Source organism: Anguilla rostrata, chromosome 2 (genome assembly GCF_018555375.3).
Source record: "Anguilla rostrata isolate EN2019 chromosome 2, ASM1855537v3, whole genome shotgun sequence".
Lineage (NCBI taxonomy): Eukaryota > Metazoa > Chordata > Actinopteri > Anguilliformes > Anguillidae > Anguilla > Anguilla rostrata.
The window spans coordinates 39,032,109-39,047,828 of NC_057934.1; the positions used below are offsets into that span (position 1 = coordinate 39,032,109).

General features: G+C 42.1%; 2 protein-coding genes across 4 annotated transcripts; one reads left to right on the forward strand and one right to left on the reverse strand.

The window, feature by feature from the left end:
• The first annotated feature begins 301 nt into the window (after nt 1–301).
• Nucleotides 302–7,136, forward strand: LOC135249196 (tectonic-3-like). 2 transcript variants are annotated; one of them, XM_064324568.1, is made up of 14 exons: nt 302–1,071; nt 1,253–1,367; nt 1,982–2,082; nt 2,266–2,387; nt 2,491–2,599; nt 2,835–2,947; nt 3,122–3,160; nt 3,279–3,353; nt 3,668–3,775; nt 5,080–5,175; nt 6,041–6,144; nt 6,260–6,407; nt 6,553–6,687; nt 6,826–7,136. In XM_064324568.1, exons 1-14 carry the CDS (start codon nt 672–674, stop codon nt 7,057–7,059), a joined length of 1,899 nt encoding a protein of 632 aa, XP_064180638.1. In that variant the 5' UTR covers nt 302–671; the 3' UTR covers nt 7,060–7,136. The 2 variants fall into 2 exon arrangements, with proteins under 2 accessions (XP_064180638.1, XP_064180637.1); XM_064324567.1 differs by having other exon boundaries at nt 304–1,071; nt 3,668–3,787.
• Nucleotides 6,642–14,724, reverse strand: mto1 (mitochondrial tRNA translation optimization 1). 2 transcript variants are annotated; one of them, XM_064324563.1, is made up of 14 exons: nt 14,510–14,724; nt 13,922–13,998; nt 13,507–13,708; nt 12,815–13,014; nt 11,859–11,976; nt 10,513–10,811; nt 10,012–10,124; nt 9,680–9,870; nt 9,221–9,351; nt 8,484–8,688; nt 8,200–8,371; nt 7,863–7,972; nt 7,596–7,753; nt 6,642–7,444 (listed from the first exon to the last, which is right to left on the reverse strand). In XM_064324563.1, the coding sequence occupies exons 3-14, from the start codon at nt 13,697–13,699 to the stop codon at nt 7,298–7,300; spliced, it is 2,037 nt and encodes a 678-aa protein (XP_064180633.1). In that variant the 5' UTR covers nt 13,700–13,708; nt 13,922–13,998; nt 14,510–14,724; the 3' UTR covers nt 6,642–7,297. The 2 variants fall into 2 exon arrangements, with proteins under 2 accessions (XP_064180633.1, XP_064180634.1); XM_064324564.1 differs by lacking the exon at nt 13,922–13,998.
• Between the last annotated feature and the right edge of the window lie 996 nt (nt 14,725–15,720).

The window sequence follows — 15,720 nt, forward strand, 5'->3', positions numbered from 1 at the left end:
AGGAATCTTGTCTGGCGAAATAATTTAATGAATGTGTTCACGCTGTCCCGTTTTTCATCACTACCTCCAGGTAACACCGGTTTCGAGATAGCTCTCATTTGTTTTACAAATGTTCGCCTGCTGCTTGAGTACTGCAATATAATATGCATGACCGTTCGGTCTCAGAGTCCTGTAAATTCTACAATCCACAGAACTGTATAGGAACAGTTCTGTGCTACAATTTAAAATTGACCGACGCCGTTCTCCATGGACTCTTATTATAATACGTGCATCTTGTTGTATCATCCACCATCTTTGAGTACCTTATGAAACGGATGCGAGAGCAGTCAACTTCCTTGACAACGCTCGTGTACTGTGTAGAGAGAATTAGCGTTGTGTGGTTGTATTTTGAGGAAATCAGGGCTGCTGGCTTTATAATATCTGCTGGTTTTAGAGTACCTAAATCGAGGAGATATGTTTTGATGATCCGTTTTGATTGATTATGTTTTTTCGTCATAAATATTTAGCCATGTAACATGCTTGCTAACAACGAATAACTAAATCGAATGAGAGCATGCAGCTTAATTCCCTCCACTTACGTAGCTGGTAAAATACTGTATTCTGTTTGTAACATTTCCTAATGTTATTCATTTCATGAAAGTTCGCAGCTCTATCCCATTTTCTGGTAAACAATGGCTGATTTGCCATTGTTTCATGCGGTACGTGTTGGGATCTTTATGTTCATACTTTCGAACCAAAGAGCTGTGGCACAGCCCACGGCATCCGAAACAACTTCAGCGAAGCCGCCAGAGCTTTGGGTAACCACAAATGGTTCGGAAGAATCTGTCACTTCTACTCCCATGGAAACGGATACGCGGGCAACGATCGAATTTGACACCTTGGTGCCCAGTTCCTTACCAGGTGTCACGCCCGAGGGTGCCTCCATACCCACCACAGATCCAGATATGACTACAGCTCAGACTACCAGAGACCCAGATACAATTCCAACTAATGATACAACAGACATATATTTAATTACGACGGAAGCTACTACAGAGACCAGTATAATGCGAAGTGATGCTAGCACCTCAGGTAACTTACACGCATGCACTTGTCCCAGATCACTCCACAATCTACGACTTCGTAAACTCGTCACTTTGGCTATGACCTTCTGCTGTATGTATGTGTCGATTGTATTGTACTATATTAACAAACTCTCTCTCCCTCTCCCTCTCCCTCCCTCCCTCCCCCTCTCTCTCTTTCTCTCTCTCAGTGTGCACATGTGATTTGACCCCTGGCTTGTGCGACATTGGCTGTTGCTGTGATACCATTGACTGTGGAACTAATGACTTAGGTTCTATCTTTGCTGGTTGTGAGGTTAAACAGAGGTGAGAGTGAGTAAAGCAGGCCATCATGAGGCAGAAAATATAAAAAATATATCGATTTTAGACATCCAAGACGCTGGGTGTGTCACCAATGCATTCTTGCTTTTAATGTACCAAATACACATTGCTGAGCTCAGCTGTAGCAAATGACCTGGAAGCCCACAGAACGATAGATCACTGTTTGTATTATTCATTGTTTCATTTCAGTATACATACAGTACATATAGATGAAGTTTATTATAGTTCATGATCACGAGCATGTTTACACAGGGTTGATGTTAAAAAGTAAATATTGTGCCATTTGTAGAATTATGAGTGAAACATATGTCAATTATAACTTCAGTGGTAAATTATTGCCATGTAACTGATGTAATATGTTATGCTGTAATTGCATTGCGTGTTTTATGTTTTAATGTGTTATGCACTGGGTATTATACTAGATAGTTGTTTTTACTTTTGCCACAATTATTAAGGTGTTTGTTGCTCTGCCTAACTTCACAGTTGCATAATTTTTTAAAAATGGCAGCAAGATTATTCAGGCTTATGTGTTAGCACCTTAAGCATATTTGCGGTGACATTGCAGGCTATTTGTTTTGTAACAAAATTTTGCATTCCAGTTCAGGTGTATGCATTGAGAATTGGCTGATGTTCAGAGGAAATGTAGATCCCACCCTCATCACTGTCAATGACACTTTCTTCTGTGTTAGAAATGGAGAAGGTAGGCCATCACACTGTTTGTCATTCACTGTCTCTCACACACAGAAACACATATAATCTATTGGAAGTAATACACCGCAACTCACACCCCATTACGTCTTTAATTCCAGTGTTTCTACAAATGGACTAAATGATGGTTTCCCACATTTTTTGACCCTGGTCTTCTCTATTGTTATCACTGTAGATCAGCTGAAAGACCTGCAGACCTTCCCAGATGTCTCTCCACTTCCCAGGACTCAGAACCCTTTCTCCTTCGCTCAACAAGATTCCACACGCCCCAGCACCACAAGCACAGCTTTCTATAGGGTGAGTGTATTTGCCTACTCTCAATATCAACATGAACACAGTGCACAGTTTGTCACTATTCTGTGTCAGTACATTCTTCATCTAATCAATCTGTCTGTTTTAGGTTGATGATTCCATCCTGACCAATTTGAAAAGCTCATCCCTGCTGAGCGTGCTGAGACAGCCTTCACCAGGGACAGCTAGCACGTCCTGTGTGGACCGGAACCCAGCCAGTTCGGTTTACTTTAATTTAGCATGCTATGGATCATCAAACACATGGAGAGATATTGATAGGTTTTTGTGTGAATGTTGATGCATACCATTATGGGAGGTCCATCAAAGTTAAAAAATGAAACAAGTTGTACCTTGGACCTGCACTGCCATGAATGGCCTCAACTCACTATTAACATGTTCTGTGTCTATTGAAATGCCTTTCCAATATATAATTTAACTCCAGCTTTCTCTCAGGGTTCCTGCACTCCGTCTCCCTCTCATGTTCTCGTTCAGTGACGGCCTTGTCCTGTCTGGAGGACCCCAGTGTAAATGCCCGCTCCTACGCTAATGGCATCAGCCTACTCAAGGTATGTATAAGTGTGTGGGGCATTCCAGGCTCATAAAAATATGATAGAGTGGCTCTGTACACTGGACACAGTAATTTACCTTGACATTATGGCAAATTATTATACAGGTATTTGTGCTTATACTAACAATATAAACCATAAATGTAATTGACATTTCATTTGTCTTGACTACAGGCTCCTGTGCCGCAGAATGTCTCTATCCCTAACTTTATGGTGAGAGGCTCCTCATATTACCGAATAGCAACACTCTATAGTACAATATTTATCAGTATTAAACTAATATACTCTTATTGATGCATAATGTGTTGACTCAGTCTTGTTTAATTTTTAGATCCCAGTACTTCCACTCTCAGAATGGCCAGAACCAATTTTACAAAATGATTCCTGTTTGAATGTGGTGTCAAAGGTAATTACTGAACAACAGGTATTGATTGAATGAAAGGAAAAATTTCAGCAGTGGCACCATTGAGGATGTTCATATCTCAGATGTCACACATGTATAATAAAGTACAGACAGTGCCCCTTTAGAGTACGCTCCTAGCAGTTTGCTGATTATGCTCCATCAAAACATTTATGCATGTGAATTTGGAGCACAGTTCTGAGCTCTGCCAAGAATTTAGCTTTCTAAAGGTCTTGCCAGAGGCATGATTACAAACATGAATGTTTATATAACCTGTAAAGGTACACAGATGTCCTCACTGATAAGCCTTTGTCTTGAAGGTGGAGTTTACTGTTGGGTACACAAGTGGCGGGGAGCTTACCAAGGCAACAGTGAACGTGACCCTCGTGACCACCAGACTAAACACAGTGCTGTTGCAAGACCATGCTGTACGTTACCTGGTAGGTTTCATACTCATAATGTCAATGCACAGATCAAAAAATGGGACCACCAATGTAAAGGACATGATTCATTCAAATGCAATCTGTCTGTTTTTTGGCCTATGCAATTCATTCAAATCAAAAAAACCTTGGATGAATCCAGCTCCGTATCTTAATAAGGTCTGCTTTACATGCTGTACAATGGAAACGAGAGGGTCTATTTTGTTACTGACAGAACTGTACATGAACCCTGATTTGGAGATGCAAAATCTCATACAGCCATGAGGCACCAAAACACTATTGATGATTTGTTGACATGCATTTTTCCTATTGCAGAGGCAGCCTTTTTAACCTTCTTAATACTTGTATTAGATGAATACAAACACTGAGGTTTCTGTTCTGCTCTTACAAGCCTAAAGGGGAAGTTTACCAAAAATGATACTATGTTCCCACTAGATAGTACCCAGAGTACTATCTATGAGATTTGATGAGTTTTTTAAATATCCGCTGCAGCTCATCCTAATATAACCTCAGCGTACCCATATTTTTATAGCACAGTGCATCAAAATTTTGCATTCGAAAAACTCGACAGCAGTGTCTCTTTCCAAATGTAATACCACAGTTACTCACAAACATCCACAGAGCTTAATTTGTTCATGGATTTATCTAAAACTGCTACTTCTGTCAAAGTACGCCAACTGTGTATATCCAAGTAAAGTCTTGTGCTAACAGACTAGTGTGAAACTTGTCTCGACGTGACGTTGGTGGAATGCGACTGTTTGTTGTAGTATCAATATAGTAACTTGTTAGAAACTTACTTTATTAAAGCACATAACAGCTTTAAAATAATTTATGCTGTAGAGCAAACGTGAAACTCGCTTAGGCTTATGTTAACTACAGATCTCATTTTCTGCATAAATTCAACATAAATCGAAAACCCTGTGGGGAAAAAGCATTGGAAATCTGCAGAGGGAACCCATGACTCAAAAATGCCGACTTCCGTGTTTTAGGGATACAAAGTTGTGTTACAAAGGTGTGTTTGTTTATTAGCTCTCAGAGCACCAGAGCACATTCCGAGTGTCAGGCTCCTCAAACTACTGGGTGATGACTCATGCTCTTTGGATAGGGGGCTCTTTGGATCTTCAAAGACACCCCTCTCTGCAGGAAAGACATGTACAATCATTTGGTGCTATTAAGTAAACATTATCATTATCATACTTGCACTCTACTTAGCTTTGAAAGTTCACCATCCTGTCATTTAGTGACAGGTGTTTCTGATACATTTCCTTATGTCATTAATATTCCTCTTTTAGTTGGCCTCACCTTCACCCACCCCTGGACCCTCCCGTGCAATAGGATTACCCTCAGAAGCTCCAGTGATCGGTCGGTTTGGTGGTAACATCCTTCCTGTATCCTTCAGTTTGAAATGACCATTAAACATTATCATTCAGAACTATCAATAAGTACATGTTATAGGTAGGTCTATCTGTTTTTCTCTGCTTGTTTTCTCACGTTTACTTCAGTCCTTCGCTAACAAGAAGTCGATAGCTTTAACATTAATAACTTTAAATTTAACATTAAGTTTGGCTTGCAGCAGAGGTATAATAAAATGATAAGTGTTCATGTGTGCAGTTCAAATGAAAATTCTGGGCTGTAAACCCTGTGCATAAATCAGATCAGGATCAGTTATTTAACAGTATCTTCTGGGGGCTGCTGGGTGGCCCCACATACCGGCAACCGCCGCTGGTCCATTGGGTGTTAACAAGTCCACCTGTTAACACCATATCATATTCACTGTTTTTTTTTTCTTTTTCACAATTTCAGCTTCAATGTATGTTTTAGATTGGCCCAAATGTTTTTGTGTACGATGAAGGATATTTTCAGTGGTTTCTGACAACCAACCAGACTTTACAGTTGCTGATATAGGAGCATTTGGGGGTTTCTAGTCTAAAGCGAAAAAATATGATTCACGTAACCAAGGCAGCTTGTACAGTGGCATCCTAGGTACAAATAGGTTTCTTATCATCTTTGTGTGATTTATTGTTAACTTGCAAGTTATGCAGAATAAATTGGTCTTTTTGTAGTGTACAAGGCAGACGCCGTACACTTGTTCGCTGAAAGACATGCGCTTTGTAGTGTGGATTTGATGTTCCATCCATGTTCACGTCTTTTCACTCAATTCGTCAACCAATTGTTTTTATATATGTCATAATTTTCACATTGTGCATTTTGCAGTTCTTCAGTCCTTGCCTATGTTCCCTGACTGTGTGTCAGCTGACAGTACAGGGCCCGTCTCAGGGAGGACAGTGCTCTAGTCTGCCTGATGCCCGAAGACCAGTCCTTCTCACACACAACTATTTCACTGGTTGCTCCTTCAGGTGAGAGACTGTTCAAGCGTATCTTTCTTGGTGTGGGGTGCAGTGTATATGTACAGTATTGCTAGATGATGAGCATCAGTGTTGCCTCACAAACGTCCTCTTTATCTCCCTGTAGCTCTCTGTCAGACAACTGTTATGAGCTACAATCTCAACTCTTTGGCATCCTACAGGGGGCAGCAAGCCCTGAAGTAGTGGCCATGAACTCAGGCAGCCAGCCAAACTGGACAAGAGTCATTGTGCAAAACTGCTCTCGCACTCCATCGGTGATTGTCTTTGTCTATATGTATATACACACTGTAGCGCTCAGGGATGTTGTACTGTGTTAACCCTTTCCCCTTGGTCAATTTGTACGTAGTTCAGTGCTCAACCTATGAATTCTAAATACTGCATTAACCTCTTCTGTTTCAGGACTCCTGTGAGTCAGGCTGTCTTGTACCCCTCTCCCTCTCTGTCCAGCTGCTCTGGGCTCGGCAAGGACTCCTGTCTTTACCACAGAATCAAATATTAGGAGCAAAATTTATTTTCCGATGTCAGAACGTAAAGGTAAAACTTTTCCGTATCCCCTCAGCACAGTACGCACCATCACAGTTAGTTTTCCATATGGTCATACAGACACATGTTAATGCAGTACTGCTGCCATGAAAGTGCCTGCATATATGTGTGTTGGCTAATCTCTTTCAGTGCCCTCTGACCTCTCCACTGACGGTTACAACTGAGGTGACATTCTCTGACACCACCGGTTACCCAGAATCCCCCAGAGGCAAGCCAGAGCCACAGTGGAAATTCCCTTTTGGGTTTTTTTCCCGAGGAGCAGAGGAGCAGGACGCCGGACTTGTGACAAACCACTGTGAACATGAGGGGGCAGCATGGGGCATTCTCTGCTTTTTAACTTTTCTACTGTCAGTGATACTGTAGAATTTTGACCTCATACCAATCACTACAGTCATGATACTCCCACTGAGTACAGAGTGTATAGCTCTTAGTTTCCCCCATAGTACATGGTATGAAAAAACACGATACCATGCTGGTTATCATTGTTGAGATATTTAAAAACAAAAATCAAAGAAAATGTGAATATTTTTGTAAAAAGAAATGTTTGTCATCCATTTTGAAATAGAATTACTTTTTTTACACAAATGTCTTTATGCAGTTTTTAAAGCCCTCCTTCCTTCTCAAAAGCTGTCATTTCTATACGTTGGCTTCTCTCTTCATGTCTCTCCTGCCCTGATTTGCGAACATAATTGAGGAGGTGAACAATGGCTGCGGGAGTCATTCCTGGTAAACGGGTGGCAGCTCCCAGCTGAAGGATATAGAAAAATAAAATGAGAATGCAAAGTTCTAAAATGGTCATCATCACTAAAGCTGTGCATATTAATACTATTGATGCTATTACTTGAGCCATAATCCATAAGTACGTTATTTATAAACAAGGGGAGCCGGGCGTAACTTACAGTGTGTGGTCGAGCGTGGTCCAGCACTTCTCTGACCTCCTGGGAAAGAGAGATTGGAAGAGAAAAGTAGTCTACGTCCAGAGGCAGAGAGAGACTCTCTTCCTCCCTCATTCTCTCCATCTCCCGCTTCTGCCTCTCACAGTGGGGGAGGTATATAGCTGCAGCAGGGGAGAGAGAGAGACATTTAAGCCACACAAACGCAGAAACACTGACTATCTGCATTGACACAGGGCAATCACAACAGCATCGCCTGACCATTGTCCTCACCTTCGATCTTTAATCTCTGCGAGAACTCCAGGTACATTGAAAGGCACTCTGGGAAAGCAGAGGCCAGCATCTCAAAGGTCACCCCATTGTACTGTAAGAGATCTAGAGCACTGACAGGGATGAGAAGCTGTATTATACATACTGCGAACAATAATTGGCACTATAAACGAAACTGACATTTTTTATTGAATTCCTGATGTCACCACCATTATACAAAACGCTTTTAGATTTACAAAGTGGTACTTTAATTTGAGAAAGTACAGTATACACACAGAATAACCAGAGACAATAGCGCTGCTCTGATGATAAATCTGAAACCTTTATCCCTGTCGCTCACCTCGGCATGGTGCTCCTGCTTTCGCTCACGTTCACGTCTCCCATTTTCTCCCTCCATCTGGTGGAGGACATGGAGATGGACCGCAAGGCGCTCAGCGCATCCCTCAGGCTGTCCCTCACTCTCACCGCTTCCTCGTAACGGTGCGCGGACACACAGCCGATTTCCTCGAACCCTAACCGTGAAACACAGGCAAGGCACTTCATCGGCAGTACATGCAGTCCAAAACTTGACAGGCATAAAGAAGGCGCGGAGGTGGCGCAGAGCAGTAACTGCAGCGACGGTACCTCTGGGAGAGAGCCGCAGGTCGGCATTGTCCGGCCTGAGGGCGGTTCTGAACTCGGCGCGGCTGGTGAACATGCGGTACGGTTCGGTCACCCCCCGGCATACCAGGTCGTCTATCAGAACTCCGATGTAGCTCTGCGTGCGGGAGAGGGAGAGGGCAGGCAAGGAGAGGGCAGTCCGACCCGCATTAACGCCCGCCCACAGGCCCTGTGAATGAGACAATTCATTTCATACAACTACAAAACACTTGTGAAAGGGATAGCTCACTTTCCAGGCTCAGCTGGCTCGTACAGTGCAATGAAAGATATGCAGAAGCCCCTGACAACCAGCTAGTTTACAATGGTTGATACTGGGATATTTGTGGGTTTTGGGTCAAAAACAAGAAAATATAGCAATTGTCCACAGTGGAGCTTTCCTCGTTAAGAAATGTTGGGGCTAAAACATTTTTTACTGTGTTTTTTGCCAGGTAATTTTAACAACAAAATTAAATTCAAAATCAGTCTGACCATAAAAAGTGCTATACTGTTTCTACACAGTAAAATGTTCAATTATTTGAATTAACACTGGACATTTTACTGTATACTGTATTTTTTAATATGATGGTGTAATAAGAAACAGCATCTTTTCTGTTGCCACACAATAAACTGTACATGCATTACCATGGTTTCCTCAGATCGATCATCCCTTCAGATAATGTGGAAAAAATGTCACTTTATCTGTGGCGATGCTCAAACTGTACCTGTGCGGCTGCCTCCTCGTACCCAGTGGTCCCATTAATCTGTCCAGCTAAGAACAATCCCTGAACTCTCTTCACCTGCAGAGAGGGAGACAGCTGGGTGGGGCACACAAAATCATACTGCACCCCATAACCTGGAAGAGAGGAGCAGGGATAATCAGAGCAAACTCCAACTCCATATTAATGCCCATGGTTTTGGAATGAGATGTTCAACTAGTCCATATGGGTGTGAGATTCAGGTGTCCGCATACTTTGGGAAATGTAAAGTATAATGGTAGTGTTAAAAAGTGGAACTTCCTAAAACTCCATTCTACTACTATATCCAACCATTTCCTCTGGTTAGCAATGAGGCACTATCACAGAGAGTCACAGCTATTTTACATGTTACATGTACAGAAATGATGACAGCACATAACGGCCCCAGAGACTGCACTACTGATTGCGGAGAGGAGTCCTGTGTACCAGGCGTTTGTATCTCTGCCCTCTGCAGAGCTGGGATCTCTCTCAGGAGGCGGAGCTGTAGTTCAGGGGGCAGGGTCATGGAAAGGCCTTGTGGGTAGAGCAGGTCAGAGGTCAAGCCCTCGGGTTCTAGCCACACCTGGTGCGACCTCCCCGGAAACCGCAGCACCCGCGATTCGATGGAGGGACAGTACCTGAGACGGGATGACCAGAGAAAGAATGCCAGTGTGTTTCTCTGTGAAGCAAGTCATTGTATTTACTCACCGCTGCAGGATGAGTGCAGACAGAAGAGTGATGTGACATTTCTCACAGCACATGTTTCCGCATGTTTGTACCTGGGACCCTTGGTATCCTGCTGTATATGAGAGTTGAGACGCAGACCCTCCATGACTACTCTCTCCACTCCAGGGGTGGTGTGGGTGAGATAACAGGGCAGCTGCTCCTCAGGCTGATGTGGAAATTACAGGAAAATTGTCAGCATCATCTGCATTGGAAATTATTTTTTCGGGTAAAAATACTTATTTAATTGTGGGGTTTATGAACTTTCAGTTCAAAGTTCAAATAAAAATTCTCATTATGTTTCCAAGATAGCATTTGATTTTGTACTGTTTTCACTAGTAATTCATTATTAATTAAAGACACAACAATCAACAAGCAATGATCATACCCTTACCTGACATGAGACAAAGAAAAAGCCTTATCCACGTACATAACATAAATAATATTTCCTGTAGTCAGATAATCAATTTGATATACTGAATTTTGGCTACACATAATCAGTAGGGCCTTTTTGACACTTTCCTGATCCTGGTCACTCACAAGACTTTTTTCCTAACCTTGCAATGTGTTTTTTTGTTGAGGTAGCTGAATGGAGTGGGCTGTTTGTCAGGTGGATGAATCTGTGCAAGAGAGAGCTCAACCGTCTTCTTAACAATGCGTGGCGGAGTTCCAGTTCTCAGCCGGCCAGTCCTCAAGCCCAATTTCTCCCTCAAGCTGTGGGAGAGCCCAGGACAGGACGGGGGGTCCCCAATTCTCCCCCCTGGAGAGGTGGTTTGACCCATGAAGAGGGAGCCAGAGAGGAAGGTGCCGGTGGTCAAAACTACAGAGTTGGAGGAGACGGGCTGGCCACCATCCACTGGGGGAGAAAGAGGAATTTACACAGCGCTCTTCTCACCTTACATTTACTAATGAGTATTTACTTTGGCACTGTACAATATGAGAAAGACATAAACCCATACAGTGCCATGCAGAAGTATCTGTACCCTCTGCACAGTTTTAATTATATCTTAGCTTGCAGTCAGGAACCTTTAATATAGAATATTTAGAATCAAATCTACACTAAATTAAAAACACTAACATATGCTAATATTAAAGTAATTAATTGACACTGAGACAATTATGAGACTCTCAACCTCCATTTTGACACCATTGCTGTGGCAACTCTTAACCTTTGAAGTCAGGGAAGAGATTTGATAATGAATAGCTGTATTTGTGTTCTATTTCCCTAAATCATACAGAAACTAGAAATACCGCCTCGGTTGTATGCCTCCGCCAACCAGTAGCCAGTTTGGATATAAAATGTCATCACTTCATCATTTTATCCTATTAGACATTGTTGTGAAACAAAGTGACCTTGACCTTTGACCACCAAAATCTAATCAGTTCATCCTTGAGTCCAAGTGGACGTTTTTACCAACTTTGAAGAAATTCCCTCAAGGCGTTCCTGAGATATTGCGTTCACGAGAAGGACGGACAGACAACCCGAAAACATAATGCCTCCGGCCACGGCTGTGCCATCGCGGAGGCATAATAAATGCAGTGTGTACATGAGGTATGTGTGCACAGTTGTCCTGGATTTATGAATTTTACATTGCAAAGGCACCATAAATATTGATATTGATTTATTTTATACCACTTCACATTTAACAGTTTTGACTCCTTTAAATTTGTAACGTTCACTTGTATTTGCAATTGTTTGTTACCACAGTCAGCAGTGGTGCAGACAGGATTCAGTTCCACACCATGGCATGCATTGCTAGACTAAGAACTACATGACACTAAGTATTTATCTGTGTCTGCCACGCAACAGGAATCATAATCATAACAAAAATAATGTAAAAAAAATGTTATGCTATTTGTAATGGCAGGGCTTAGATATGTGCAAGACATAACTGATACTTACCCAACCGAATTCCAGTGACTCTGTGTTGACCAGGCTGATCTGGGTTAGGGTCTGAAAGTAGCAGGTCCTCCACTGAGCCCTCCAGCACTGTCAGCCTGGGTGTGGCAAGTAGCTCTGTCTGGGGGGGGGGGGGGGGGCAGAGAAGGGGAAGAATATAAGTATATGGGAGCAGTGTGTGAGGATGGAGGCAAAAAACAGGCAAAATTGTTCATAACAGTTTCTTTACAAACTATGAAAACCACCTACTTGTACTCTTAGGTCTGTCCCATCCAGCTGCTACATGTAGAGTGCAGGTGCGCAATCAACACAAAAAATTCCCTCTCTAGGCCAATGAGATGTGGGGTATACTGCCAACTGAAATCCTCCCTGCATTCCATATGCTAGCGAGAAAATTTCTATCCCTTGTTCTGAAGTGTCCAGAGTGTATGAGACAGACTGGTATCCAGAAGCAATGCTCTTCCCCACCCTTTGTTTTCTTCTGTCCCACATGTCTATCTCGTCAGATGTCTTCCTGTGATCTGTCTACTTTCTAAACCACTCTCTCCTTTGTTACTTTTCAGAACTGTGCAATTAAAAATGCCTTTGTTTACTTGGCATATCCATAAGGCTTCTCATGGATATCTTAATCGATATGCTGATTGCATAAAGCCACTCTGAACTACACAGTACTGAATTTATTTTTATACCCCAAAAATATATTTTTGTACCATTTTATAGCCCAAAATATATATACAGTATTTTTGTACCATTAAGATTGTAGGAAGTTGTCCGAAGAGCGCCTTCAAAACTTTTTACAGGTTTTTACGTGTAAAAACTAAAATAGCGCTACTGCCACAGCCATTCTCTGGTTTCTTTGTTGCTTTATCAGTATGGCCTTTTCAACACTCAAAATAACATCCCTGTTATACTTTTCTTTGGTTTAAACAATTCACAGGCATCACTGTGTCAAAGAGTACCTGGATGAATTGTCTGTATCGTTCTCGATCCAGCTGGGCCCGGGGGCCCCAGACAGCTGGACCTTTCCTGCGATTGAGAATGGAGAAGTGGACCCCAGCCCAGTCCCCTGCACGACCACAAAGCCCATCCAGGGAGTCCACCTCACGGACCAGCTGCCCTTTCCCCACTCCACCCAAGGAAGGGTTACAGGACAAAGTTCCTGAGGAGGAGAGTCCAGAAAAAGTTACATTGCATTACATTAATTTAGCAAATTCACTTATCCAGTGATCTACAATGTAGGAGAACATAAGTGTCTGATTTACATGAGTAGTGTCAGACCTGTCTAACGACATTTCTAGAGCAGTGAGATGTGACATCACTAAAGCACTATTGGTTATTAACTACGCTAAACAAGTAGGCTAGTACCAAGGTTTTAAACTTAATGTGAGTATGTGCATGCATAGGAAGACTGTAGATAAGTCACGTGGCTGCATTCTGTATTAGCTGCATTTGTTTGGTGGCACAGGCAGAGAGGCTGGCAGGAACCATTAACAGACTGGATATAACACTGCCCTATGACAACATTTTACAAAGCATGAAACAGCACAGGACCTATATGCAGCAACGGTATGAAATGGTAAGAGGAAGTTTTTCTCTCCATTCCACACATAAACGGATAAAAAGCAAAAGAGAAAGGGATCGGCACTCTCACCTATGGTTTGTATTTTCTGAGTAATGAGCAGAGTCTCTGCCCCTACCCGGGCTGCTGCAGCAGCCGCCTCTGTCCCAGCATGACCTCCTCCCACCACAATGACATCATACTTCTTAAGAGGGATATCACAGGCTGTCCTACAGATTGGGAATTGTGGGAGACTGGGCTTCAATAGGAGCTTCCGTAGCAACATGAGAGACAGCTGTCAATCCAACAGAAACAAAGTGAGATAACATTAGATTACATTAATTTAGCAGACGCTTTAACGTCTGCTAAATTAATGTGCAAAAGTGCATATCATGGTCATTGGAATAACAGATAAGTGGTCAGATGACAAGCAAGGAATGATACAGCAATTGTAAGGACGTTCTAGTTGCAGCATTTTACAGTACCAATGTCCACTTAAGAGCCTCACTTGTGTGCTTTTAGCTCATTCTGTGTCAACGAAGCCACGTGGATTTGACAGACTAAACGTCAGGCAGTTGTCTGACACTGGAAGGGGAACATTAAAATAAATTAATATGACAATAAACGGAAGTGTTTACGACTGGCTCCGATAAAATAAAAAGCACGAGCCACATAGATGTTCAAATGACATTAGAATATTCTGAAGACTTAAAGTCTTAGTTAATGCTACAGGTCTAGTTAGACATTCCAAGAGCATTGCAGGGCGAATATGTGTGCGACCACAGATATACACTGACACGATTCCGCAAGGTTGTCCGCCTATTTGAAAAAATAGTTGATTTAGGCTACTTTGGCTAAAAGCGGTAGGCTATTTAAATTTGTCGCAAGTCAGCTAACTACACATCAGTGTGGCTCTCTATTTTACCGTATGTGTAAAAGTGTAGGGCTCCTTGCGATATATAACGTGTTAAATTGTTAACGAACAACAAATTAGTATGGAAACGACTAGATATTTTGCTAAAATTATTATAATTTACTGTGCTAAATGTAGCGCTAACTCTCATGTCACCACCAGCAGTTGTCGTGGATAGGCTACCTTGCAGTTGCCCCCTCTCCTTTAACGTTAAATTGTCCAGTTGCTGTTTCCTCTGTGCGTTCAGTAATGAAGAAGATGGCGTTTTGTCGTCTTCTCGACCTATGTAGTTGTGGATAAAGTTACAATATTGTGGTAATATCAGCTTTTTTGTCATGTGTACAGAGGGTACAAAATCGCACAGGGCGCCGCCATTACTGCAAGCGGTTGCATGCCGTAATCACTGATATATAAGCGCAAAAGGCGCTTGAAATAACAGTGGGTAATTAAGAAAAAAATGCTGTTCTTACTGGGCATTATTTATCAGTGAACAAAGAATTTGGGACTTTGAAGACACTTACACTGTTCCTGATGAAGCTTCATGGGTCAATTGCAATATACTTTGCAGAAGTTTAAACTTCAAGTTCAGACCACACGGTTTCATACACAGTAAAATGCCCAGTGTTAATTCAGCACTAACGGTGTTAATTGAACTCTATTTAATTAGTTGATTATGAGTTGAATTAACGCTGCTAGTGTTGAATTTATACTCGCCATTTACTGTGTACCAACTATATACTGGGCCCTTGTCAAACAAATTACCAGTAGCTATTCCAGTATTAAGGATGTTCTGTGCCCCGTGGCATAGTGGTTTAAGCTCCTACTACGTATGCCCTCGACCCATCTCAAATCAAGGTCATAGGTGATCCTACAATCAAATGGATAGGTTGTTGTGTTACAATTGCATGTATCTGGTCATTTTAATTGTTTTTTATTTTCAGGTTATTCACTGCAACACTGCAGTGATCAATGGCAGTAAGGGAAATGCATACAGGTAGCCAGTCATGTCCCATAGGGTTGGGGGTCCAGGACTAACAGCAAAATCACTGCATGCAATGTTTATTTTTTCTGGCAGGAGAACAGGTATATCCCCAGGTGCACTAGCAAGGCTCTTAGGCCTAGGAAGCATGCCTTGAGTTCCAATAAGCTCATGCGTGATGCTTTAGCCACCTTTCAGAGATACCGTTACTACCTCTCATCTGCAGATGATAAGGACTCCTTGGAGGAGAAAGGATTGGTATCTGCACAGGAGGTGTGTGGATATGGATGCTAGATTTCATAAAAATCCTTCTATAATAATGAACAGCTCATTTGTTGAGTGAAGACTTTCCAACATAATGTACAGTCTGATGTTAAATTTAAACATGGAAAACCAATCTGTATATTCAGACCAG

Coding starts and splice junctions, on each gene's coding strand:
- LOC135249196 (XM_064324567.1), top strand. CDS start 672: ATGGCTGATTTGCCATTGTTTCATGCGGTACGTGTTGGGATCTTTATG. Junction 2,388..2,490: donor CAAGCACAGCTTTCTATAGG/GTGAGTGTATTT, acceptor TGTCTGTTTTAG/GTTGATGATTCCATCCTGAC. Junction 5,176..6,040: donor TTGGTGGTAACATCCTTCCT/GTATCCTTCAGT, acceptor ACTGTGTGTCAG/CTGACAGTACAGGGCCCGTC.
- mto1 (XM_064324564.1), bottom strand. CDS start 13,699: ATGTTGCTACGGAAGCTCCTATTGAAGCCCAGTCTCCCACAATTCCCA. Junction 10,812..11,858: donor AGTCACTGGAATTCGGTTGG/GTAAGTATCAGT, acceptor TTTCTCCCCCAG/TGGATGGTGGCCAGCCCGTC. Junction 8,372..8,483: donor CCTGCGGCTCTCTCCCAGAG/GTACCGTCGCTG, acceptor TTTCACGGTTAG/GGTTCGAGGAAATCGGCTGT.